General features: G+C 46.1%; 1 protein-coding gene across 2 annotated transcripts in view; it reads right to left on the reverse strand.

The window, feature by feature from the left end:
• The window catches only part of SNX9 (sorting nexin 9), a 104,959-nt gene that overhangs the window by 29,927 nt on the left and 49,814 nt on the right, over window positions 1-25,218 (reverse strand). For both annotated transcript variants that reach the window (XM_046005522.1, XM_046005521.1), the window contains exons 3-9: window positions 23,547-23,621; window positions 22,184-22,309; window positions 7,093-7,258; window positions 5,004-5,154; window positions 2,281-2,365; window positions 991-1,116; window positions 754-871 (exon numbers count right to left, since the gene is read on the reverse strand). In XM_046005522.1, coding sequence (XP_045861478.1) covers window positions 754-871; window positions 991-1,116; window positions 2,281-2,365; window positions 5,004-5,154; window positions 7,093-7,258; window positions 22,184-22,309; window positions 23,547-23,621 — 847 coding nt within the window. The remainder of the gene's footprint in view (window positions 1-753; window positions 872-990; window positions 1,117-2,280; window positions 2,366-5,003; window positions 5,155-7,092; window positions 7,259-22,183; window positions 22,310-23,546; window positions 23,622-25,218) is intronic.

The following is a 25,218-nucleotide window of genomic DNA, read 5'->3' on the forward strand; positions in this document are numbered from 1 at the left end:
AACATGCTGAGTCCTGAGAACTGATATTCCAGGTGCTATACAAGGCTGGAGGTTAAAAAAAAACAAAACCCACGACACTTCTCAAAGCAGATGGGAACAAATACTCTGTGTGTTTACAGGGGCTGCGAATTATCTCCAGAGCATCACGTGAGGCGGGGGGAGCAAGGGACACAGGACACTTGAAATAAATGAGAAAAGGGACGGAGTCATAAACAAAACACTTAGATACTAATAGTTGCCAAAATACTTGAGTGGAAAACCTGGCTTACGTTAATGCCTGAGGCTCTGCGGCTCCTGCACCGGACGCCTCCCTACTTCCAACAAGAGCAACACGGCCGGACCGCACAGCACCATTTGGATCAGACATTTTTACTTCCCTCTCAGGCTATTTGGATCGTTTCTATTTTCCCAGGTGTCATTTTTCATATTTAAGGAATGCACATATTTCTTTCACAGGACATCGTGTATCAAGGATGACACAATGACTTCGCTAGAACTCAAGAGACGGATACAAGAACTCTGACAGAAAATTTCATGAAACATTCTCGTTAGGTGTATATACGATACACAGTATATATGATGTGCAGTATTTTAGGTGCTACACTATACACAGCACATACGGATGTACAGTATTTTCCAAACTCACACGTCTTGTTCTTCCAGAAGATGAAAATGTCATTACTGATTTACGTTAGGACAGATGCTCTACCCACCGTCTCGTTACTTGTCATCCTGAGAGTCACGCGCACTCACCTGTGACTTGCTTGTCTGGAAGAGACGGGATCGGAATGGCTGACCCAAACTTAACCAGGAGACGTTCATATAACCAGTCAAAGTGCTTATACCTGTGGTTTACAGATCGATTAGTGTTCTGTAATACAAGGGAAAGAGAAGAAAACGTTACCAATGCCAATTACAGAAAATGAAGAAAAAGCACATTTTTGCTAGGAATGCAAGCATGAGGCTGTTTTTGGTAACTCAGGTACTCACAGTAGGTGTTAACTGATATTCAATGTAGCTTTTCAGACCGTACATTTTGGAGCCTTTCCTGGGATCTGCTACCACACAGTCAAACGTAGAGGTAGGATAGACCCACATTGGGCCATAATCTCCAACCTACAAAACCGTTTCAGGGAGAGTTAATTTTGTTATATGGAAAAACAGTATGTTTGATATAAATCATCAATTGATTCTTGTTAGAACTACAAGTCCTTTGGATGGTCATTCTTGCTCTTTGAGAAATTCTATGAATGCTCTCTCTTCCTGATAATGTTGTATTTAGAGACACACTTGCTAGCTCTCCACGTGGACATCTCAGGCCACGGCGAAGAGAGCTCTGTTTCCCTCTCCTCCACGGCAGTGCAGGACGGGACACAACTTCCCCCTCTCTAGTCCAGTTGTCTAGTTATATGTGATGAAGGGCTAGTTTAAAAACAAATTCCCACCTTTTCAAAGATGTAGGAACAGGTAATAATAAAAAAAAAAATCCAGTGTGACTTTTGCATTTTATCAAATTTCCCAGGACCTAGAGGTTATAGAGTAAGACCAGATGTTTCCTCCTCCTCGTTTGGGCCGGTGGTGATTACACTCAGCCCCGCCCCCACCCTATAGTTACAGGGTAAGTCGCTAGGGTCCAAAGACAGCCAGAGTTCTCTTCTCCAGAATTCATCTGGAAATACAGCACTAGATAATGCTTAGAAAGAAAAATCTATCAGCAGTCAACATTTGGGTGAACCCAGAGAGCTTGTGTCATGGTATGTAATAATCAAGTTATTCTAAGAGAGAGATGCTTTGCGGTGTAACTCCTAGCCTTTATCTGCTCGCTCCTTCCTGTGACTGACAGCTGGTTTACGGGAGGAAAGACTAATTATTACCAGCGCAGTGGGAAGGGCATCTTATTTGGATAATATAAACATACTGTGCCAGGACAGAAACCTAAATATTTGAATTGGGTTTACTAAATACACAGAGTCGGTAGGAAGACAGCATGGAAAAGATAACATCAAGGTGCTTTAGAGGAGAAAAATTATGAAAAGAATATGTACTACAGATGTGGTTGGTTCAATTACTAATAGTCCTAGAGATAGAAATGTAAAAATATCTACATATAATGACAGGCATCCTTGATGCTAATTATCTTTAGTACTCTGACAACACGAATACGTACCATCAAATGTGTTACCAAAACCCTCCAGAAGACTAATAACCCCCTCGGCTTTAAGGTAGTATAAAAGAGCTTAATTAGAAACGAAGCAAGCGAACAAAAATGAACAAACTTACAATGATGGGAATTTTCTCTTTGGGTTTTGCTAGCTGCTTGGCCAACAAATACTGTTCCATTCCAGGTTTCGCAAATCCAGGAAATCTGGTCATGAAGACAAATGCCCGTGAGCCTCCGTCTTTCCTTAGAGAATTCTACGACTCTCGCCCACCTTTACTTAATGCAACAGTTTTGACCTTGTTCTGCCTCTCACATGCACCGGGACTAGGAAACTGGTAAACAAAACCGAATGTAATCAGATTGTTCGATGGCCAATTAGTCATTTAATTAAGCTTTATCTGGTAAGAGGACAGTATGACTCCAGAAAGTGTGATGTTTATGGATGTTCCGTTGCTAAACTGGATCGGAAACACTCTGTCGCCCTACAAAGAGTGAAGGGTGGCCTAGAAAACTGTCCCCGGGGCACGGGAGGAAAAGCACCCAGCACACTGGAAGCACCTTAGAGAAAGTATCTGTATTTCCGGGACCTAGAGGAGTTATGGGAATACACGAAATGCTTGATGGACTAACCTGGAACAGTTTTACTAAAGAACCTATACTTCTGCTAGGAAACACTGATGGGAAAATGTGGGGATTACACAGAGTGACAATTCCCCAACTAGACCGCAAGCTTCTGAGTGCAGAGGTCCCATTCCATGCTTCCTTCCGTATTCTTAGGGATCGCAGCAAACCTCTAGGGCTAACTCATTTAATACTTACTGAGCTGCAGTGCAATTTATTAATTCCTTCAGTATTATCAAGACGGATTCTTATAATGCTCGAGTACACTTCAATTTCTAATCTCCTCTAGTGTAAGCGTTATGCTCCATGACTGGACTACGGCTGTCACATGAAATGGATCGACTGCTAAAAAATGTTAATACTTAAAAAAAATGTTTATGACTGCTACAAGTGAGTTATTTGTATATTAGTCTAACCAAATAATAATAATAATAATAATAATAAAGAACGAACTATAGGATTTTAAACAGCTCTCAGCACCAGAGAGAGAGAGGGAGAGAGAGAGAGTGGGATGCCTCAAGAGGTTCTGGGTCAATTTAGGATTCCTCTTATTTGGTTTGACCCTGAACTGAAATTTTCGATTAGATAGAGTTTTACATTAAAGCCAGCCCCTTTCTTTCAGAGATGCAGAAACTGAGGCTCAAACGGGTCACTCACTTCCCCAAGATGATACAGCAGAGGATAGCAGGAGAGTGTAGGGCATGGGGAGGCAAGGGAGAGCAGGGGCAGGAGTCGGAGCATGAGCCAGAGCCTCCCTAACCAGCCGGGAAGGCGCGGCCACCCACACGATGCAGAGTCCATGCTTCCTCGTTTTCAAAATGGGGCTGAGAGACACTTTACAGTAAAATGGGTTTCAATGCACTTGCATTTACGCTAATTTACATCACTGCAGACCACACTGAGAACTTCACCTTCCACTGTAAGAAACAGGATAGAGTCAGTATGAATGACTAATTTTATTATGCATGCAACTGAGCATGAAAATACCTAATGGAAGGAAGTGGATACAGAGGAAGAAGAACGTGTAGCTAGAAGGCAGCTCATCTAATCACTTGACGCTACGTAAACGTACTGAGCGGAACTGGTGGGACTCAAACTTCCGTGTGTAGATCTACACCCAGACCTTGATAGCGAGGTACACAGCAAACCTCCTGTTTACAACCGCTCTGTGTTTACAACACAGATTAATGGTCCTTCCTGCTTTGAATCATGGATTCGGAACACGGGCAAATAGTGGTAGTGATTTTAGAAAAACTCTATTAAGCGCGCTGCTGTAAGAAGGGAATTTGAGAATTTCTAGGGAAGTCATACAGCGTGTCTCCTCCGAGCCACACTGTGTGAACTACAGACTCATGCGGGACTGTCCCCCGGAGAATCCCACGGTCCTCTGTCCACACTCACCCCTTCCCACACGCGACCCTGTCAGGCACTGGGCCTCCAGGTTCTGCCCCAACTCTTCTTGTTTTAAATCGCAGAGAAATCTAAGTGAAAACAGAGTCTCACAACATACCAGGCACAGTAGCTGAGACACCGAGGGATGGACTGGGATCCTGACTAGATCACTGCCCCCCTGTGCAAGGCTTGACACTTACTTAACCTCTCTGGGCTTCGGTTCTTCCCACAGTGAACACAGAGGACCACAGAGGGGTATGAGGGTCACATGACGGCACACAGAAGCCACCCTGCACGACACCTGGCCCACAATAAGTAAGCAACCAACAGGAAGACATTGAAAGGAGAGTTGTTGTTATTACTTTTTTTTTTTTTTTAAGCTTTTCTCTGATGTCAGTAATGAGACCTCAATGTGCCAGGGAGTTGGCAAAGGTAAAAGCAGTGTTTGGCAGATCATTAAACAACAAATATTTCACTTTCAAATGAAAAAAAAAAATCTTTCAGTCAGCTTCTAGAGCAAAGAGCCAAACAGAAATGATCAAATGACACCCCAAACTTCACAGATCCCTGAAAAGAGGAAAGCCTCCTTGGATCTCCCGTCTGTTTCTGCGTGTTCATGTTCCCCGACACCCTGTATTTTTTATCTTATTTTACTTTTTAAGATTTTATTTATTTACTTGAGAGAGTGAGCGAGGAAGAGCACACGAGCAGGGGCAGATGGGAAATGGGTGAGACTCGATCCCAGGACCCTGAGATCATGACCTGAGCCAGAGCCAGACGCCTAACCGACTGAGCCGCCTCGGCACCCCCCTCCGCCCCCCAAACCTACTTGTTGAGTGGCAGCTTCATGGAGGAGGAGCCGGCTCGGCTGTTGCCCCGCTGAGCACCCCCTGCTTCTGCTGACTCTGAGTCCTTGAAGTAGGGAGCGGCAGACTTGGGGTCGTCCCAGTCTTCGTCCCATTCGTCATCGTCACCGGTGGCTGGAGGTGGGCACAGAAGATCACCGGTGAAGAAAAACAAAAGAAAAACGGAACCACCTCATTTTCTGATAGGACTACTGACTGCATCAGCCAATGAAAGCAAGAAGGAGAGAAGGTAGAGCACAGGCTTAGAACGCAGATGTGGCGCGCTGGCTCTCCAGTCAGTGCTGGGCCGCAGCCAGGGAGTCTGCCTTTCCATGCAGAAGACACGTTAGATAACGAGTCTGTCAGGGTAACCAAGGCCAGGGAAGCGCAGGCTAGAGGCGGCTCCCAGGAGGATACACAAGCCGAGGCCGGCGCACAGACAGCTCTCACTATAAAGCTGTAAATAAGCAGATCAAATACCCATGAATATCATGAGTATTGGAGAGGAAGGATGGAGGGTGGATAATACATCTTTGATGGGCAATTCTTTTAATTTAATTTATTTACTAGAGCACGTGAGTACAAGCAGGGGGAGCGCCAGGCAGAGGGGAAAGCAAGCTCCCCGCTGAGCAAGGAGCCGGATGCGGGACTCGATCCCAGGAAGCCAGGATCATGACCTGAGCCAAAGGCAGATACTTAACCCACTGAGCCACCCAGGCCTCCCAGGAATTCTTTAACACCAAGGTTAATACAGGCGAGGGAAGAACAAGGGGAGGGCGGAAGAAGGGGAAGAGAAGAAATGAGACAAGGGGGCATGGACAGACCTGCATCCTCCTATTCGAACGCTGGTCCCTGTCGGTGCACACGCTGCTGCCAGCTTCCCCCTCCCCCTCTTCCTGCTGCCTGCGCCTCTGTCTCCCACCCTGATGGCCTCACGTGTCCTTTTACTATTAGGTAGAAAAATGCCCCGGGATCTCTGCCTTAGGGGGGCCACCAAGAGAAGCCAAGAGACAGACGCCGAAATGAAAATGATAAAGAACAGAATGTACTGGAAGGGCGGGGCCGAGCTGGTACAGAACTAGGGGCCGGCAGTTGGCTCGCAGGCCTTCCACTGGCCCGTGGCTCTTGGCTGTGAGTGGGAGCCTGCGCCCCTGCCACTGGCACGGTCGATTCTCCGTGTGATGTGCTCAGACACCGGTCATGAAAAAACCTTTTCCTTTAATTTCAGAACAGGCATAAACATCCTTTTTCTTAATCCCCGAATTGTTTTCCCACCTACAAATTCCTTTTTTGCCTCTGTATTTCCATTAAAAAGGTAGTTCAGGGAAAGGTAAAACCATTAAGTCAGAGATCATAAACCAGCAGGTGATAAATCACACTCAACCTGTAGTCACATTTTTTGGGCCCAAGGTGTTAAAACAAATGTGTGTCAGCTGCTAAGATTATAGAGTGGGAAGAGGACATAAAAACAGAGATGGCCAGTCTCCCACACTGTGGAGGTCCAGGACCACGGGCTGGGTCTCCTGCACTGGCATCATTCCGCTGGTAACAGGGGGGCTGCCCCTGCTCTCCCGCAGCCATAGGCTGCTCTGCTCTCCTGCCTTGTGAACCTGGCCCCCACAAGCGTTTGCGACTCCACGACAGATCATGGAGCTGGGACTACAGATTATAATTAACGACTACCCACATTTGGGTCCAGAAATCTAGGTTTGCTATTAATGACAAGGGCAGCTGAGAACACTCCTCTGATTAAATTCTATTTTTAAAATATCTTTTATTTTTTTAAAAAGATTTTATTTCTTTATTATTTGAGAGAGAGAGAGAGAGAACAAGTGGAGGGAAGACAGACAGAGGGAGAGAAGCAGGCTCTCTGCTGAGCAGGGAGTCCAATGTGGGGGGCTTGAGCCCAGGACCCCGGGATCATGACCTGAGCCAAAGGCAGATGCTTAATGACTGAGCCACCCAGGCACCCCTGATTAAATTCTATTTTTAACTTGGATGCCCTCCCCAGTCACTTCCACCCTGAACCGAGTTCAGGGTGGGCCTGATCACCAGCAGAACCCTCTTTCTCACCTGGTCCTTGGTAGGCCTGGGGGTGACCAAAGGCAGTGTCCCAGTTATTGGAGGTGTTTCTTTGGGCCGCAGCCCCCTCTGGCTTGGCCCCCCAGCCATCCGTGCTGTCCCAGTTTCCAGATTTGGAAGCACTCCAGGCTGACCAGGGGTCATTGCCACTGCTGACCTGTTGTCAGGGGTTAAAAAAAAAAAAGAGAGAAACAGTAATTGTTCTGTCTCAAAATCATTACTTAATTCAGAAGAAATCACATAACACTGATGAAAAAATAGATGTTAAGTTTAAAACAATTAAAAAAATATATTCTTAAAAGCTTTTATGTATTTGACAGGGAGAGAGTCAGCAAGAGAGGGAACACAAGCAGGGGGAGTGGGAGAGAGAGAGGCAGGCCTCCCGCTGAGCAGGGAGCCTGACTCAGGATTCAATCCCAGGACCCAGGGATCATGACCTGAGCTGAACCAGACGCTTAATGACTGAACCACCCAGTCGACCCAGAACAATTTTAAATTTAGATAATAAATTTTACATTTAAATAAACAGTTAAGGAAAGCAGAAAGAGCAGCATCAACCTGACTTTTTTTTAAAAAGATTTTATTTATTTATTTATTAGACAGAGATCACAAGTAGGCAGAGAGGCAGGCAGAGAGAGAGAGAGAGAGAGAGAGAGAGGGAAGCAGGCTCCCTGCTGAGCAGAGAGCCCGAGGTGGGACTTGATTCCAGGACCCTGAGATCATGACCCAAGCCGAAGGCAGCGGCTTAACCCACTGAGCCACCCAGGTGCCCCTCAACCTGATTTTTTTATGTTAACCTTCTGCCCTGCTTCCTGGGAACCTGACAACCAGTAACAACGGAACTAGGACACGACACCGGGGCCGCCCAACTCCCTCTTTCTTCTTCCCTCCCCCAGTAACTACTCTTCTGAACCGCAGCCATTCCTGCGGCTGTGGCCGTCCATCCATGTCACAGTCCACGGTCATGAACAACTGCATTGGGTTCTTCGAACTGACGTACACGGCATCACACGGGGTGTGTGTCTTGTCTGCACTTCAGTCATGTTTCTGCCATTCCACACGCTGAGAAGGATCTGTTTTATTCAGCTGAACTGCTTTAGAGTAAATCCACTGTATTTTGGCTAGGCTTTAATTTTTCTATGGAAAAGTCCCACCTTCCCAGTAAAAAAAAACAACAACAACAAAAAACCCCCAAACGCCAGCAGAATAAAAGGGTACGCCCTTTAAAAAATACGCCTGCCGCTCAGGCTGCCAGTCATTCATCTCCTGACAACTGCCACCAACGAACTCAGATACTGCATCGAACGTCCCACAAGCAGGGGCCCTTTTTGTTTTTAAACATTTGTGCTCTGCCCTTGTATTCGTTTTTCTCACTTGGTGGCCCGACACGTTCTCTGTGGTTCACCAGCACGTCCGGCTGACATGGCCTGTTCCACGGCCTTTAGCTCCCACGGCTTCCCCCGCACATGCTGATGCTCCAGCACGGGTCGCGCTGCTGCGTTTCGCTACCGTAAATACCACCGCAGTGTGCCTCCTTGTACATCCTTCCCCACGTGTCCAACACGATCACTGAAATCCCCAGAGAGAAATTGGGGTGCTAATGAGGATGGGCTTTTTCAGCAGACAGAGTTTGTCAAACTGCTTTCCAAAGAGACTGTACAGCCCCATTTGACAGTTCCGTTCCTACGCTCCCCCGGACTTGCCAACGGGTTCTGCCATGTATAAAAGGGGCTGCCATGCTCCAAAATTCATTAATTAAATTAATGAATTGATTAAATTAAAAATTAAAAAAGTTTTAAATTAAATTAAATTTAAATTTAAAAAATTAAAAAATTAGAATATTTGTGCCCATTATTCCTTTAAGTAATTTTACCGTTCAATTATTAACAGCACAAATAAAATCTTGCAAAAGACAATATATGGTGCCCAATTTCAAGGACTATTACGGTAAGAGAACCTGCAGCCCACTTCTCCCCCGGCCCCGTTCACTTGAGGTAACTATAGTTTGTTTTTTGTTTTCTTTTGGATTTCCTTGATTTTAAAATTGTAAACCTTTGATTTGCCTGGAATTTACTTTGGTGGAGGAAATAATGTGGGAATCTGATTTAATTTTTTCCTGTCATCAGTCTGTTGGCCTAACACCATTTACTGAAAAATCTGTCTTTCCCCCACGGAACTGAAATGTCACCTTACTCGTAGGCTGTCCTTGGGCCTATTTCTGGGCTCTTTCTTGTCTCCTAGGAATCCATTTGTACAAGTACCAAGTGACTTGCAAGCCCATTAGATAGAGTAGCATCAGTACTTTAGTATAAATCTTTTATCAGTTTATTTTTACACATGACCTTTAGCATCAGCTTAATGTTTTAAAAGTAAAACCGCCTAGGGGCACCTGGGTGGCTCAGTTGGTTAAGTGTCTCCCTTAGGCTCGGGTTGTGATCTCAGGCTCATGGACTGAGCCCCCTGTTGGTCTGTCTGCTCAGTGGGAGGCTGCTTCTCCCTCTCCCTGCCACTCCCTCTGCTTGTAACTCCTTCTCTACTAATAAATTAAATCTTTTAAAAATTTTTCAAAAATTTAAAAAAGTCAAACAATCTAAACTTTTGCATTAGAATGTCAAATTCTGAAAAATGTGTTGATTTTTACTTGTACCACCTTAAACTTACAGATAAAATCAGGGAAAACAAATAGTGTCTTAAAAAAAATTTCAGCATTGAATCTGTTTTTCTAAGAACATGGAATAGCAACTTTTCCCCTTGAGTCTTCTTTCTCACATTAAAAAAACCCAAAAAACAAAAAACCAGTGTTAGTTTAAAAAAAAAAGAAAGAAAAAGGTGAATCTGCAAGAAAGTTACCCAAACTGTCTAAAATACCTAATGCTCTAGAATACTATTGTGTTGGCTTTTTTTTTTTTATTCTTCACTGACAGATGTGGGGATAACTGCCTGCCACATACCAGAACCATAAAAAACAGCGTGTATGTTTTACATGTGAAATACGATTCACTCAAACATCTATCTTCAAGAAGGAGTGAAGTTACTAGTGATTGGCTCTAAGTCGCATACCAACAGAAGGACATTTCGCCCAGATGCCCGTGATTTTCTCGAATATGCCGCATGGTGATACACACAAGGAGCTCTTGTGGGTTCTGCAGATGGAGGCGGTCGTGCCAAGGGCCTGACAAGCACACTCCACTTAAAAGAATCCCTTTTCACCAGTATATACTCTGTACCCTCCAAACTCTAAGCTGTGACGTTTTCAGAATAAGAACTTCAAAAAGTACAGAAATTTGGGACAACCAGAGGACAGTGAGTATAGACATTCATTTGTCTAGTGGTTCCATCAAGGCCCGAGCTCTGGTCAGGCGGCCAGTCTGACACCCTGCTTCTACCTCTTTCCAGCCGGGAAACCTCAGGCTAGAGTTCGAAAGCAGGCAGCCTGCCTTTGATTCGGAAAGGCTGGTGGGAGTTACATGAGGGAAACGGAGAGGGAACAGAGGGTTATAACGCAGCACAGGAGTGACGCTCAGCATTGCTATGACATGAAGACTATAATGTTAGCAGAGAAAAGGTTTTCGTCAACACCAAAGAAACAATCAGATGTGAACTATTCAGAGGAAGTATCCTTAAAACAAACAAATAAAAGATGGTTCCTTTGAAAACTACTGTATTTAAACGAAAATGCTGATTTGAAGAGATATATGCACCCCTATGTTTACTGTGGCATTATTTACCATACCCCATGTGTCCGTGCACAGATGAAGGGATAAAGAACACCCACACGGGGGAATATTACTCAGCCATAAAAAGTGATTTTTGCCATCTGAACAACACGGATGGACCATAGCATAATAGTAACTGAAATAAGTCAGAGAAAGACAAACACCAGAGGATGTCACACATACACAGAATTTAAGAAAAAAACCAAACAATGAACAAAGGGAAAAAGAGACAAACAGAAAAAGACTCTTAACTACAAAGAACAAACTGGTGGCTGCCAGAGGGGAGGTGGGGGAGGGGACCAGTGAGCTGTGTGAAGGGATTAAGAGCCTGATCAAGACAGACAGAAAGAAATGTGCAGAATTGCTGAATCATTATATCTGGAACTAAAATAACACTTATGTGAATTATACTTAAATTTAAAAATAAATCAATGAAAGTTATTAAAAAAATTAATTAGGGTAAAAATAAATAAAACAACTTTGTTTATAAATTGCTTATAGTTAACTGGTATTACCTGGTCATCTGTATGATCTCAGCTCCTACCTAGGTTATGAAATCCTTGTAGGCAGATCTAGTAATTATTTGCTTCCTTCTCTTTGTTTTCCCTGGGACAGTCCCTCTATCTTGTTTCAAGGTGACTTCTGCTGATAAGCATTTCAAAGCCTGGCCCACTGGACAGCTCTCCAGCTTTGATCACCGACTTTTCTCTCGATCGCTCTCTCTCACTCTCAGATGGCCTCTACTGACTCCCAGGGCCCCTCCCCCTCTAAGACCAACAACCCACAGCCAGCTCACACAGTCTGTCTCCCTCCTCTGAACCCACCTTGCCACGCAGTGGTCTCCGACATCTCTGTTTTCGATTCCCAGTACCCCTTCTTGGGGCGCTTGGCACAAACATTTTCTGGGTGCTAGATGCCAGAGCCTTTGAAGCCCAACCCCTCCTGTAACAACCTGCAAAGGGGACCGGGCTTAATGACGCTATGGCCTCTGATTCCTTTTCCCTCGATCCCAATAACCCTTGTGCCCCAACCACAGGCATTTGGCCAGACAACCCATTCTGCTTCTGAGCCAGGGCTTCAAACCCAGAGCGGCCTCTTCTCTTTCTTCCAGCTTTCCTTCCTCTCTCCTTCTGCAAGGTCTCCATCCTCTTCCCTGCCTGCCCTTTATGGTACCAAACAGCTCCTGACTCTGTGAACGACGTGATTAAGACCCCCTCATTAGCGCTCACTGTCCCTGGAACAGATCGTCCACCGAGCCTCGGTGACAAGCTCCCCTAGGTGCGAATCCCAGCTGCCCTTCCAATCCCTACCTGTTCCACCCCTATGTCTCTGCGCCCCAGGAAGGCCTTTGGTAAGATACTTCACCTGAAACAATCACCTCGCTTGGGGAAAAGGGTTACTCTGAGGGGTTTGAAATGTTTATTTCCTCTTGCATTCCGGTTTGAATTTTACCTTATTTATGGTAGGAGAAGGAGAAGATGAAGAAGGTGGTGACTGGCTGAGACTTTCAATACAACCAATCTGAGCCAAAATATCCACCTTAAAACAAAAAGGTGCTCAGTGAGTGGAGGAAAAAAAGAGCATACCAAAGCTTTTAACTAGAAACAGCAAATTCGTGACAGGGCTAAGGCCACCAGAAAATTCTAGCATGCTGTTCATTCACAAGCCTTCCGTGCAAAAGCCAAGGCCCAGCTGTGGGGGAGCAGGTGAGAGTCCGTGCACGTTCCGGAGAGCGCTGCCGTCACATCGCAGTATCCTGAAGCGCCAAAAATAACCCCAGGCAGCACAGAAGGGGTGAACAAAATCATGCAAGTCACACAGCCAAAGAAGAAACTCCAGAGGAAACACAAAGCCAAGCTTTCCAAAATGTTAAGATGCTGAGAGTGTTTTCAGAGCCACGGGGCACACGAGATGAGCCAAGCCACCTGGCTGGCACGGAGGCGGCACGGTGTCGCAGTGAAGCCCGGCAGGCCCAGAGGTGGGTAGGAACAGCCGGCCAGGCCATGCCCGCAGGAGCAAAAGTCTCTGGTGGGTGCTCCGGAGGCTCTCACTGGCTCGGTACACGGCATCCTTGTGACAGCAGGTAAACGGACACACTCCCATGAAGCTAATCGATGGCCATACCAGCATGGTTGGCCAGGACAGCTGTGGGGCCCAGTTCCCAGGCTCTGAGCCCCAGCTCCGCAGCTCTCCAGTACAGAAGTCACTAATAGAACGCTCACGTGATGTCACGAGAATGTACTTTTCAGGTACAACTCTCCTGTTAAGTTGGTGGTATTATTTCCATTCTCTAGATGTAGATTAACTGGACTTTGGAAATCAACTAATATACAAAGTAGGCTATCAAGATGATCCAGTTTTCCACTTAAAACTAAAACTATCAGAAAAAGAACAGCCAAAACACATGAAACCATTTCCCAGTCATTGGACATCAGACAATAAAGGACTGATCCTGCCTAGAGAGACTTTTCAGGCCATCAATCAGGGATGAGAAATCCACACAAAGACCAGCGGTCCCTCTGAATTGAGGAGACAGGATGGGGGAGCCCAGGGCAGAGAGCCAAAGAGGAGAGAGCTGCACAGAGAGCCCCCCGCAGACCCGCAGAGGCGGGGCCCCAGGTCTTGGGCTTGTACTAGTGACTGAAGCGTGTGAAAGGACAAGTATCCATCTCTCGCACAGCGTGGTGCTCACCGGCCAGAACAGAAAACCTCCTGAGTCACAGGGCGTCAGGTACACACACGCTAAGAAGGGTTTTGCTTCAGCAGAGAAGCAAAAATACCCCAAGACTAAACGTCAGTCTGGTCCTATTTGAAAACACTTAAAAATAACGTCAAAGGATTACACTGTTTCTAAGTAACTGCACGCCAGAACAAGACCCCAAAACATTTATGGGAATACAAAAATGCCAGCACATAACAAGGTAAAAATCACAAGGTCTGGCTTCTAATAAAAAAAAATCACCAGGCATGAAGGGAAGTAGAAAAATGAGCTATAGCAAGAGAAAAACCGATCAATCAAAGCTGACCCAGTAATGACATGGATAACAGAAGTAGCAATTTACAGAGCCAAGAAAGCTTCCAGGGGCACCTGGGTGGCTCAGTGGGTTAAGCCTCTGCCTTCGGCTCAGGTCATGACCTCAGGGTCCTGGGATTGAGTCCCGCTTCGGGCTCTCTGCTCAGTGGGGAGCCTGCTTCCCCCTCTCTCTCTGCCTACTTATGATCTCTCTCTCTGTGTCAAATAAATAAATAAAATCTTTAAAAAAAAAAAAAAGAAAGCTTCCAGATACCGATGAGACAGAGCACACACTTTGAATGGGCTTTCAGGGGGTCGTAATTTTAAGCATAAAAAAGAAAGACCCATGCCAGTGGGAACGCACCGGACCAGCGTAAACCCACGGGTCCACAACAGTCCCAGAGAAAACAGGAAAACTCATTTGTCACGACTTGAGGCAGCTGTGAAAGCAACTTCTTACCTGGAAAGCTGGCAGTTAAAGGGAAAGAAATGGACACCGATACCAAATTCCAGCAGAAACAGTTTTCCAAGGTGGCTAACTAGCTCCAACGGAGAAAGGAAAAGTGCTATTTTAGGGAAGAAAGCCACTCAGTAAATGTGGAATAAAGCGCTTTACTGATTGAGGCAAGGAGGTCAGTTGGGGGTGAACCATGAGCTGAATGGTTAACAGCACTGAATGAAGAGCAGACAGACTACCCTCTGGTCACAAGGAGAGGACATGACTAGACGGTTCCACCTGACCAGCGGCATCTTCTGATGTGATGTAGCATAAATATACACTATCCCTATCATATACTCTTGCCCAGAATGTTCTGTGCCTCCTTTGTGCCTTTAGGTACAACTTCTAATTTATACGACAGAGGACAGAGGAACGACTTGGACAATACCCAAGGAACCACCGGACAAATCCCAAAGACAGTAATTCCACAGGAAAACCTACTAAGAACAGAAAAGTAGATGCTGTGCTGGAAAGAAAGGAGACATGTGAGGGACACAGTGGACAGAACCAGACATAATGCTTGGCCCTACACTGAATGCCCATTCCTAAACAAGCTGTAAAGGACATTCTGGGGTCTGCTGGGAAAGCTCAAGTTGGTCTGGATGTTACGTAAGATGAAAATTTACTGAAAAGGATTGCCAACTTTTAAAAGGCTACAAACAGCATGTCCTGTATGTGTCTCGTACGGTACACACGTGGATAACCATGTTCAGCAGGGAAAGTAAGGCATGAGCCATGGTGTAAATGGTAGGGAATGGTGGGGACATGGTGCTTTTCTGTTGGCTAGCACGAATTTTCCAATATTCTACAATGCATATGTACTGCTTCTATAATAATAAAATATAAAAGCAGTTTCTAGTTAGAAACTGCTTTTAAAGAAAATAAAAACCCTAGTGCATAAAAATGACAGGCTCTGGCTTTGTCCTATCTTGCTGTATTTTGCTTCATATAGGACATCTTTGGGGGGACCTGGACCAGTCAGAAGCACACTGCTACTTCCGACAAGAGGGCAGGGACTCTTTCGGATAACAGTGGTGAGATCTGGCTCATCCACTGGTCTCCCAGGAAGCAGCCGAGACGTGGTCTGAGGACAAGTTTGGCTGCACACATCACAAGAGCGGCCACACGGGAGCTACGGCAACAAGACACAGAGAAGGGTAACGATGCAAACGTTTCTCTGCGGGTTCTCCAACACTAGGCTGGACACTGAGGGTGACTGAGGTCTGAGAACTGATGAAAAAGCTAACACGTATTTCATCAAGGCTGCTTTCTGCCAAACCAGCAAACGCAAGTACGAAGGACAGACGACGGCTCAAGGAAGCTGGTGGGTGCTCACAGCTCCGGCTGCCCACCTGGCTCCCGAGAGGAGACGCTCCCATCAGTACAGGTCAATGTGGACCACACGGTCTGGTAAGTCCGCCAGGAACAGGCAGCCTGACTCACGGGCTCACTACCTTTCACACTGTTATCTTGGGGGAGAGGCCGTGGAAGCAATCGAAGGTTCTCCTGTCACCACACAAGGGAGTACTTGCGGTGCCTCCGTCCCAAGCTCATATGTTGTGTGGTGTTAACTGGCTTGCCGGCCACGGCCTCTCTTTCCACTACACCCTCATGAACGGTCCCCTGCTTGGAAGCACAGATGGAAGCTTCTAGTCACAAAATTCCTCCCTTCCAGGGCAAGACTTTGTCCAGGAATTTGCTACAGGAATGAAAAGAAAATTGCATGCTCTGTGAAGGCTGAGGTGATTTATGTTTTTTTTCTTCTTCTTTTGTTTTGACACCTCATCTGCATGACTGGGGCACCAAAGTCTTCATCTGACATTTCTCCATCAGACACGTGATGGCCACGTGCCAAATGTGTCAGGAAGTAGGGGCTGAAAGCAAATATTGAGATGCCCAAGAACATTCAACAGTTCCTGACAAAGACTGAACTCTTTCTCAAAAGGGCCTACAGAGGCACAAAATTCTCTTATGTAAAGAGCCCAGCCATCTCCACTCAGACTGTAGAAGAATTTGCAAAATTTCCGGTTCTGTTCCTTACAGATCTTTTGCTCAAAGGATATTATCTAACTATAATTCATTTAATTCAGATGAACCTGTACTATCTTCACAAAACCACTGGTCAGAATAGAAAACTCGTGCATTCTTTAAAAAAATGAGTCTAGATCATAAAACCAATTAAACCTGTTTGTGCTGATTGGAAATGACCCAAAGAGCTTAACTGGCTTAACAAACCCTTTGTTAATTCACATTCTGAACCCATCGGTGTCAACCGCAGATATCTATTTTTTAAATACAGGAAATGAAAACTTATTTTATTAATTTGTCCTAAGAAGTGGGAAATATTTGTTTTAGGGCATTGACTTATATTGATAGCACAAAGTCTTAAAATAAGAAGCTTTATGTCCCGGACAGAAAGATGCTACGAGCAGCTTCCAAATGGGTCTAATAAAAGGCCATGAGAGATGGGCTTAGGGACAGGCTGTGTTGTAACAATGCTCACTGGCCCTTCATCAAAGCAGTATTCAGGTAAGAAACAAAACAAACCCTTCCCTTTTGTCATTTGTTTCCTGTTAGACGAAAACAAACAACAATGACAAACTACCCTCAACAATGAACGTCACAGCGTGTACTTTTGGAAAGGTTCCCTAGACTCATAAAGCGGTCTTATTCAAAGCAAGGATCCGGGATCAAAAAAGCATGGAAAGTTAGTATCACTAGCCTGATGCAGTTCTGGAGAAAAATGTCAGCAAATCCTTTAGACAGAGGTCTACAGCCTTCCTTACAAAGCCCTGTAACCCATTAAAGGGGGTTCGTCTGTGGGGTGCGGAGAGAGAACCTTTCCAACGGGGTTTTATAAAGAGGAAATCTCAACAAGCAATCGTGAGAGTCTACGGCATTACAGATCTTATCTGAGATAATGAAATAATAAGCAAACTTAATACCCATGTAAAGCATTCCTTTGCTGATTTATTTTTAAATGAATTACAAGACAGCCTTAAAGTGGCCTAAAATGGATTTTTTTTTTTTAGAAATGAGAAAGCAAAATGTAGTTCCAATGTAAAATTACTATTGCCTTCTTTATCCCTTAACCAATTAAAAGTCCTTCATAACAAATATCATTACACTGAAAATCTCTGAATAAAAAGATGTCATTTCCCTAAATACTCACTTAGCTTTGAGCATTTGTTTAATATCTAAATGGTTTAAAATAACTAGCAATCCCAGTGGATTTCCTCTAAGGGAATGAACCACTTCTGACTGGGTAAACCAGCAGACAGTGGAATGAGGTGTTATGACGGTTCCTAGTCCTACAGCCGATGTTGAGAATGACACTACCTCCCTTGACAGAATTCAGGCTGAATGAAGTCAGTACATCTCGTAACGTTTTCCTCTGTGATATACCTTTGCTGGATTTAGGAAAGAATGACAACAACACATCATTCCAACGTGGGAAGAACACGATTAGGTGCGAGGCCTCTTAGAGGTTACGGGAATGGGAAAAAATAAGACAAGAATCTCTGCTTCTCACCAAGCTGGCAAGTTCACAAATAATTTGCTGGAAGAGTCCGAAATAGCGCTAAGGGAATTGAGAGAAGGAAAGACCAAACGAGGCTTCATAAGGGGTGCAGTATTTGAGCTGAACCTTGGGGGCTGGGCAGACTTGAAAGGCAGAACGAGCCATTCCGTCCTTCTTGGAGGAGAAGAGTAAGAGATGCAAAGTCAAGGGTGGCTAGCACGGGGCACATTTGGGGAAGAGCCCGTCTGGCTGGAGCCCAACGCAGAAGGACGGACAGAGTGAGGATGCGGCCATGCTGGGGAGTCAGAGCAATACCACCGAGGCTGGGAAAGTATCGGCCACACAAGTGCAGCTGAATTTCTTATACGACTTCCCCACCATGCCCTGTCCCAGGTCTGCCCGATTGTTGGCAGGACGGTGACCACCTGCCCCACAAGTCACTCTCTCGACATGTGCCATTGGTCACTTGGTTCGAGAGGCAATGGGGCAGCCCTGAGAGTTTCTCAAGCAAAGAGTTGACACACGGAATGTCTTGTTTTAGAGGGAGCGGCATCTAGGATACCAAACCAAACAGTTACGAGGTCCCTGCTGAGTACCCAGTACCGCTCCCAACACTGGAGCCATCTCTCCCTCTGCGTGTTCCTGCTGCCCTGCGGAAGCTTCCAGATGAGGACCTGCAGGCACAGAAAAGACGGGGCCCACTGAGTCACACAGAAGCGGGAATCCTGGCTCGAGAAGCCACGCTTCCCGGCCCTTCCCCATCTGCGGAATGCAGGCCAGGCCCGTCAGTAACCGTCCCCGTGAGGGTCTCACAGAGGAACGAGAACAGGGCAGTAAGAACATTCCCGAGAAATGCCATGGGAAGGTGAGAAAGAGAAGGCAGTTTTGAGGGGAACAAGAAGCTGGGAATGCAGCAAACTGAAGAGAAAACTCAAGACTAGACAGACATCTCCGTGGCTGGAGGAGAGGGAAAAAGGCTGTAGCGAACCGGGCTAAGGACCGAGAAGGCCCCTTGGAGAAGGGCGGCGGGGAGGCCAGAAGGGGAAGAAGTATCTACGGAAGGTCTCTCGTGTGCTGACAGCACTTCCTACGAGGGGTCCAATCCTCCCATTCCGGAGGCGGGGACAGAGAAGCCAGCCTGTTCCCCCGCGTGTGACCCCCAGGCTCAGGCCCGTGACCCTGCCCGGCCCCGGGGGCAGAGCACGCAGCTCGAGGTGAGGACGCAGCAAGCTGGAGACCCGAGCCTCCCGGTGAACGGGGATGCGGCGCGGGGCACAGAGCAGCAGCGGGTGCCGGCTCGGGGGTTCTTGCGGTATCTGATGAAGACAGAAAAAGCCTCTCCGAAACCTCCAGAGGAAACATCTGGGTTCCCAGAACCTTCCATTAATGCGCAATCCGGGGGCAGCCTCGGAAGAGGTTCGGAAAGATCTACCGTGAGCAGCTTTTTAGAACCAAGGCGATGGCGTGAGTTAAACACCGGGAACCGGGCGCAAATCCAGACGGGGCAACTGTCCACTGGTCCCTGAAGGAGCTGGTGGCCCTGCCGCCCACGTGGATCACCCCTCAGGCTCTAAAACCCCAGACAGAGAAGGAACAGGGAAGCCAACGCGAACCCCTAGAGACGATTCTGCCTTTCTAGAGGCGCTGCGGTGGCGGTGCTCGTGCAACTCAGAAACTGTATTTGAGTACAAAGCACTGAGAATTCGATGATTCGTTCCTGAATATTCTGCAGTTGGCACCTGTGGCGTGTGTATGCTCGAGCCCGGGAGAGGTAACACGATCCGCAGTGCTGTGCCTCTGGAAACAACCACACGCCCACATCGCTGCCTCCCGGTCGAGACGCGCGCTCCCCCAGAAAGCCGCCTCCACCCTGGGTGGCGGCCCCGGGGTCTGCCTGGCCAGGCCCCTCTGGGTGACGTGCGTGTCCCAGCCTCCCGCTGCCGGAACCGCATGCGGCGAAGCTTCTGCCCACGAGGCTGTTCCCAGCTCCGCGAGCCGCTGCTGGGTCAGAGAGTGTGTGCGTTTTCAGTACGAATGCCCGTTATCAGACTGCCTTCCAGACGCTTCGTCAACTCATCCTTCCCCCAGCTTCGCATGAGAGCGCCTGCCGGAGCGTGCCTTCCCTCACAACTCGGCCTTAAAACATTTTAATTCTCTGGCCATTTAACAGTGGCCTCTGCAAATGAGTCTTTTCCTATGTGTATTGGCTGTTTGCAGCTTGCCTGTGCGGGGACAAAGCCAGATTCAGAAAAACCGGCGCTAGGAAAGCAGACGCGCTGACTGCAAGCGAGCGGCGAACCACGGGGCAAGGGGGTGTGCCCTGCGGGGCCTGACCCAGGAGGGCCAGAGTGGACTCTGCTGACACACCTGCCCTCCGAGTAAAACTGACTTCTGGGACAGAACACACTGCCGGAGCAATGAGAAAGTCCCAAGAGGCATATCCCTGGAACAAAAATAGTATTTTCCTATTGACATTCAGAGAATGAAAGAATGAGTAAACCTGACAGCAAAATTGTGAAAAGCCACCAATTAAAAATGGCTGCCTGGCTTCTCATTCGTGACATTTTTCATGGTATTTATAAACACCTCACCATTTTGGCCTATTTAAATTATTCTTCTCTCCAGATGACTGAAAGCAGAGATGGCTATTAAAATTGCTTTTACTTGAGAAGGGAGCCCCTGGATGGTTCAGTCGGTTGAGCGCCCGACTCTTGATTTGGCTCAGGTCATGATGTCAGGGCTGTGGGACAGAGTCCTGCATCAGGCTCTGCGCTGGGTGTGGAACCCGCTCGGGATTCTCTTTCTTCCTCCCCACCCCCCGCCCCTCCCCACCTGCTCTTTCTTTCAAAAAAAAATTTTTTTTACTTGATTTAAATTAAATCCAAATGCTCAGTAAATTAATTATGGTCATGCTTTCTGTATTTTGTTACTTCTAGTTTCAGTTCACTTTTTCTTTGCTTTTAAAGGATCTGGTCTGGTTGGATTTAGTGTTAGAATAGATTAGTAAAATCCACTTTCAAAAAGTTGGTTTTATTTTCTTCTAAATAACCTGGAAGAAAACACATTTTGACTTATGTTATTCGGTCCCTGCTGCTATGTTTAAATGCTGAGGAAGCTGCTTCATAACAAACCAAGACTAGAGCCGGATGGTGAACTTGTGGTCAGAGTGCTTCGGTCCATCCTGGACAGTGGCTGGAGTAGGTCCCTGAATTAAAATAGGATGAATATTCTTCCACCTTTTGCCTCCTTTACTTATTCTATTCTAATATCCACCAAAAGGTATTTAAAAATGTATAAAATCCGGGTGCCTGGGTGGCTCAGTTGGTTAGGCATCTGACTTCAGCTCAGTTCATGATCTTGGGATTCCGGGACTGGGTCCCCCCGCCCCCAACTTCTGGGCTCCCTACTCAGCGGGGAGTGTTTTCTCCTTCTCCTTTTGCTTCTCCCCCTGCTCATGCTCACTGTCTCTCTCAAATAAATAAAACCTTTAAAAAATAAATAAATAAAAATGTATAAAATCTGCAGTTAACATATGGTAACAGCACTTGGATAAACTCTCTTGGATGGTTAAGATATAAACATTCCGTAAGCAAATAATTACTAAGTGATAGGACTGCCAGGCTTTATATAATTAAAAACCTTCTAAGTAGTTAAAGAATATCAAGAAATAACATCACCTAAAGCCCATTTGTTTCGGAAGATGTAGGAAGTGGTAACATTTTGCTCTCCATCTTCTGACTTTCCTCATTGCTGCTCACCCAAGGTAATCACTTAACCATAACTGAACTAGATAAAGTCATCTAAGCTGGTCAGACTCTCATTAAAATTAATGCCGAACTTCAGCATATTCTTCTCAAATCGTCCCACAGTTGTGAGTTTCCTGGAGGCAACACAACGGCAGTGCTGAGCACTGAGTGCCTGATCTGCCGCCACGTTCACCTGCCCTGCGACTGTGAGAGTGTAGGAAACATGACAAAGTCAAAGAAGTCATTTCCTGTTTCAGCCGGAGCTCTGACACTCATCGCCTGAGTGTGGGACCCTGCCTTTCCTCCCCCTGCTTGGGAGAATATCTGCGTCTCATAGTGTCTATGTTCATATCATGCCAGACTTCTAGAAGCAACTCTCAATGAACACCCTGCATTCTCTCTCATAATCAGCTTTAGAAACAGGTGTTAGCCGGTGTAACAGGCAAGTTCTTTGTTAATGCCCCACAGCAATGCCACACAGACATCTACCAGCTACTTTACGCTGTCAGGGAATGGCACCCGTGAGAACGTACCACGAGCCGTCACAGATGTGCTGCTCTCAGTCCAGCCAGAGGACGGGAGACTCACCTGGTTGTTACTGTTGGCGGCTGACGAATTGGCTTGAGCTGTACTTGCTGAGAGAGAATCGAGGAAGGCTTGGTCAGCCACTGAATTGCCACAAGAAAATGGGTCTTTTCCATCGCTGGGTAAAATCTGAGTATTAGAAAGAACATAGATTTTTCATAGATTACGGGCATTTCAGAGTTAGAGCCTCTAAAGGCAAGCAAAAATTGTGATCTACTATGGAAAAGGGGTTTATGTTCTTAAAAGGTAAGTAAGCCTTTGAACATCTCTATTAACTGTTCCTTTCCAGAAGCATGCAGAGTTCTAGGAAATGCAATTAATGCCAGCACCAACTTAGATTTCTCTAAGCACCACTCAGATTTCTCTCCTTCTTGTCCATTTTTAGGATCCTGCCTACACAGTGCACAGAGGTAAAACAGGACATAAACCTAAGACCGGTGGGCTGAGTCCAGGGGCCTGTGAGCCCTCTGGAACCGCACAGGCGAGCTCGGGGTGCAGGCACACGCACAGATTTCTGAGAAGAAGGGTCACAGATTCATCAGATTCTCCAGAGGGTTCAAAACTCCCCACCCCAAGTCTCCATCAGGAACAAGAGGTAGACAGCACCCAGGACAACACCTGCCCCGGGCATCATTCCCCTCTGCTGAAGGGGAACCAGAGGCACCTTGTTCCTGATCTCACTCCTGTTTCACTCACAGGGCACCAGGCAACCTTGGTTTTGGTTGGTCACCTGAGGTGGGAGAGGCAAGCTGACCAGGGGACCCAGGAGGGGAGTTTGAGCGACCTAAGGGTAACCAGCAGGGGGAGCAGGGAGGTTGGCTCAGAGTGGGGTTGTCAGCTGAGTGGGTGTGTCCCAGGTGGGAGGCTCCTTCAGGGGCAGGTACACTAGCCTTGGCCTATAGGGGCACAGAGTTTAAGCCAGGCAGCAGCTCCCAGGGAGCTCCTCCAAGACCCTCTTTGGGGATGCGAGAAGGAGCTAAGGGATGGGTCCTAAACCAGCACAGAGCAAAGGGAGCTACTTCAAAAGAAATCTTTTTAAACTTTGTAAATGAATCCTGTAATATAAACAGTATTATAAGCAGCAGCAATTACACAATATAAACAGAGGAAAAATACGGACATTTACTCAGAATAACAGAAGGAACTTAACCTATGTATCTGGAGTCACTCCTTGGAGCTTGTGTCTATAGGTAACATTTTTTCCTTAGTTCTACTTCAATATATTTTTCACTTTTTACATAATAAGCACGTATTACTTTTACAGCATAAATTTTTTTATTAAAAATGAAGTTGCTACTTTCCATAATTCATAAAAAGATGTCTGACAAAGACCAGGTTTAATTACTGTAAGACAGTAAGTTCTTACTTCAACATAGTCTGTGGGAACAAGCCCGCGTTCTCCTTTGCTATTTCTTCCTTCCAGCCAACCTCCACCAACATCCTAATAAAGTTAAAAAAAAGAAAGAAAGAAAAGAAAAAAAGATGACATTATAGTTGAAATTTCCTACAGGAATTTTGCTTTTTTATACATGAAAAGTAATTAATGTTAAGCTCTTTATTCCCACAGAGCTAACACTGTTCAAAGTTATAAACACTTTTTTAAAAGGTTTATTTGAGAGAGAGGAAGTGTGTGTAAGCAAGGGTGAGTAAGCACAGAGCCTGACACGGGGCTCGAACTCACAACCCTGAGATCACAGCCCGGACCAAATTGAGAGTTGGATGCTTGACGGACTACTAAGGCACCTAGGTGCCCTCAAAGTTATAAATAATTAAGGCTTCTCTTTACTCCAGAAAATGACATCATCTAAAAAGAAGAAAAATCAAACAAGTGATCAAAGACTGAACAGGAGCCCATTCAATAGACGAGAGTGCTGTCCATGTGCAATTCCTCTCGATCCACTGGTTGAGGGCAGATGACAAAAATGGCTTGCAGCCCCAACTGTCAAGAAGCAGAATGACACCCCCATTTCTGTGGGGTGAATCTGTGTTGTCCTTTGCGACCTCGGTGGCCAACAGAATGAGGTGAGGTGGAAATAATATGGGGTGAGTTGAGTCTGGCCTCAAGAGGCTTTGTACACTTTTTCCAAAAGAGCTGTTGAATAATGTGGGTTGCTAGAAGACAGAGAGAAGGCCCTGTCTCCTGGATACCCCACCCCAGGCCAGCCAACCCTCAGCAGGGGACCCACCAGACACCTGAGTAGCACGTGTGAAAGTACCCAACCCCAGCTGCCCAAGAGCTGACTGCAGACACAGGTGGGAGCTCGGGTCAGTGGAACCATCCAGCCAACCTGGAGGTTCCTGAGCAAAACAACAAATGGTTGTTCATTTAAGGATTGCCTGTTACCTAGGGAAAGCTAACTGATCCACGGTTCCTTTGTTCTTCTGGATAAATAATGTTAAACTCAATTATAAAACACTGGAATTCCCACTTTTCAATCTATTATCTCTACAAAGTCCTACTTTTTCACCTTAAAATAAGAGTTGTCTTAAGTTCATAAATCATGTCTCAATTACCTGAATCTAGAGAACACATTTTTTTTTTTTGAAGATTTTCTTATTTATTTATTTAGAGAGCGAACATGCATGCAGGAGAAGGGGCAGAGGGAGAGGAAGACAGGATCTTATGCTGACTCCGCTGGGAGCCTGACATGGGGCTTGATCCCATGAACCTGAGCCTAAACTAAGAGTCAGATGTTTAACTGACTGAGCCACCCAGGTGCTCCGATATCACATTCTTTTTAAAAAATCATTTTAAGGGGCATCTGGGTGGCTCAGATGGTTGGTTGTCTTCCTTCGGCTCAGGTCCTAGGACTGAGCCCCCAGTCAGGCTCCCAGCTCAGCAGGGAGTCTGCTGGTCTCTCTCCCCCATGCCTCTCCCCTTGCTCATGCTCTGTGTGTCTCTATCTCAAATAGTTAAATCTTTTTTTTTTTTTTAAATAATAAAAATAAAAATCACTTCAAGCCCCAACTTTGGCCATTTTTGTGCATAACAGCAACTTAAAGACAATACTATTCTACCAAGAAATGAAGACTATTTC

The sequence above is a fragment of the Meles meles genome, chromosome 5 (assembly GCF_922984935.1).
Source record: "Meles meles chromosome 5, mMelMel3.1 paternal haplotype, whole genome shotgun sequence".
NCBI lineage: Eukaryota > Metazoa > Chordata > Mammalia > Carnivora > Mustelidae > Meles > Meles meles.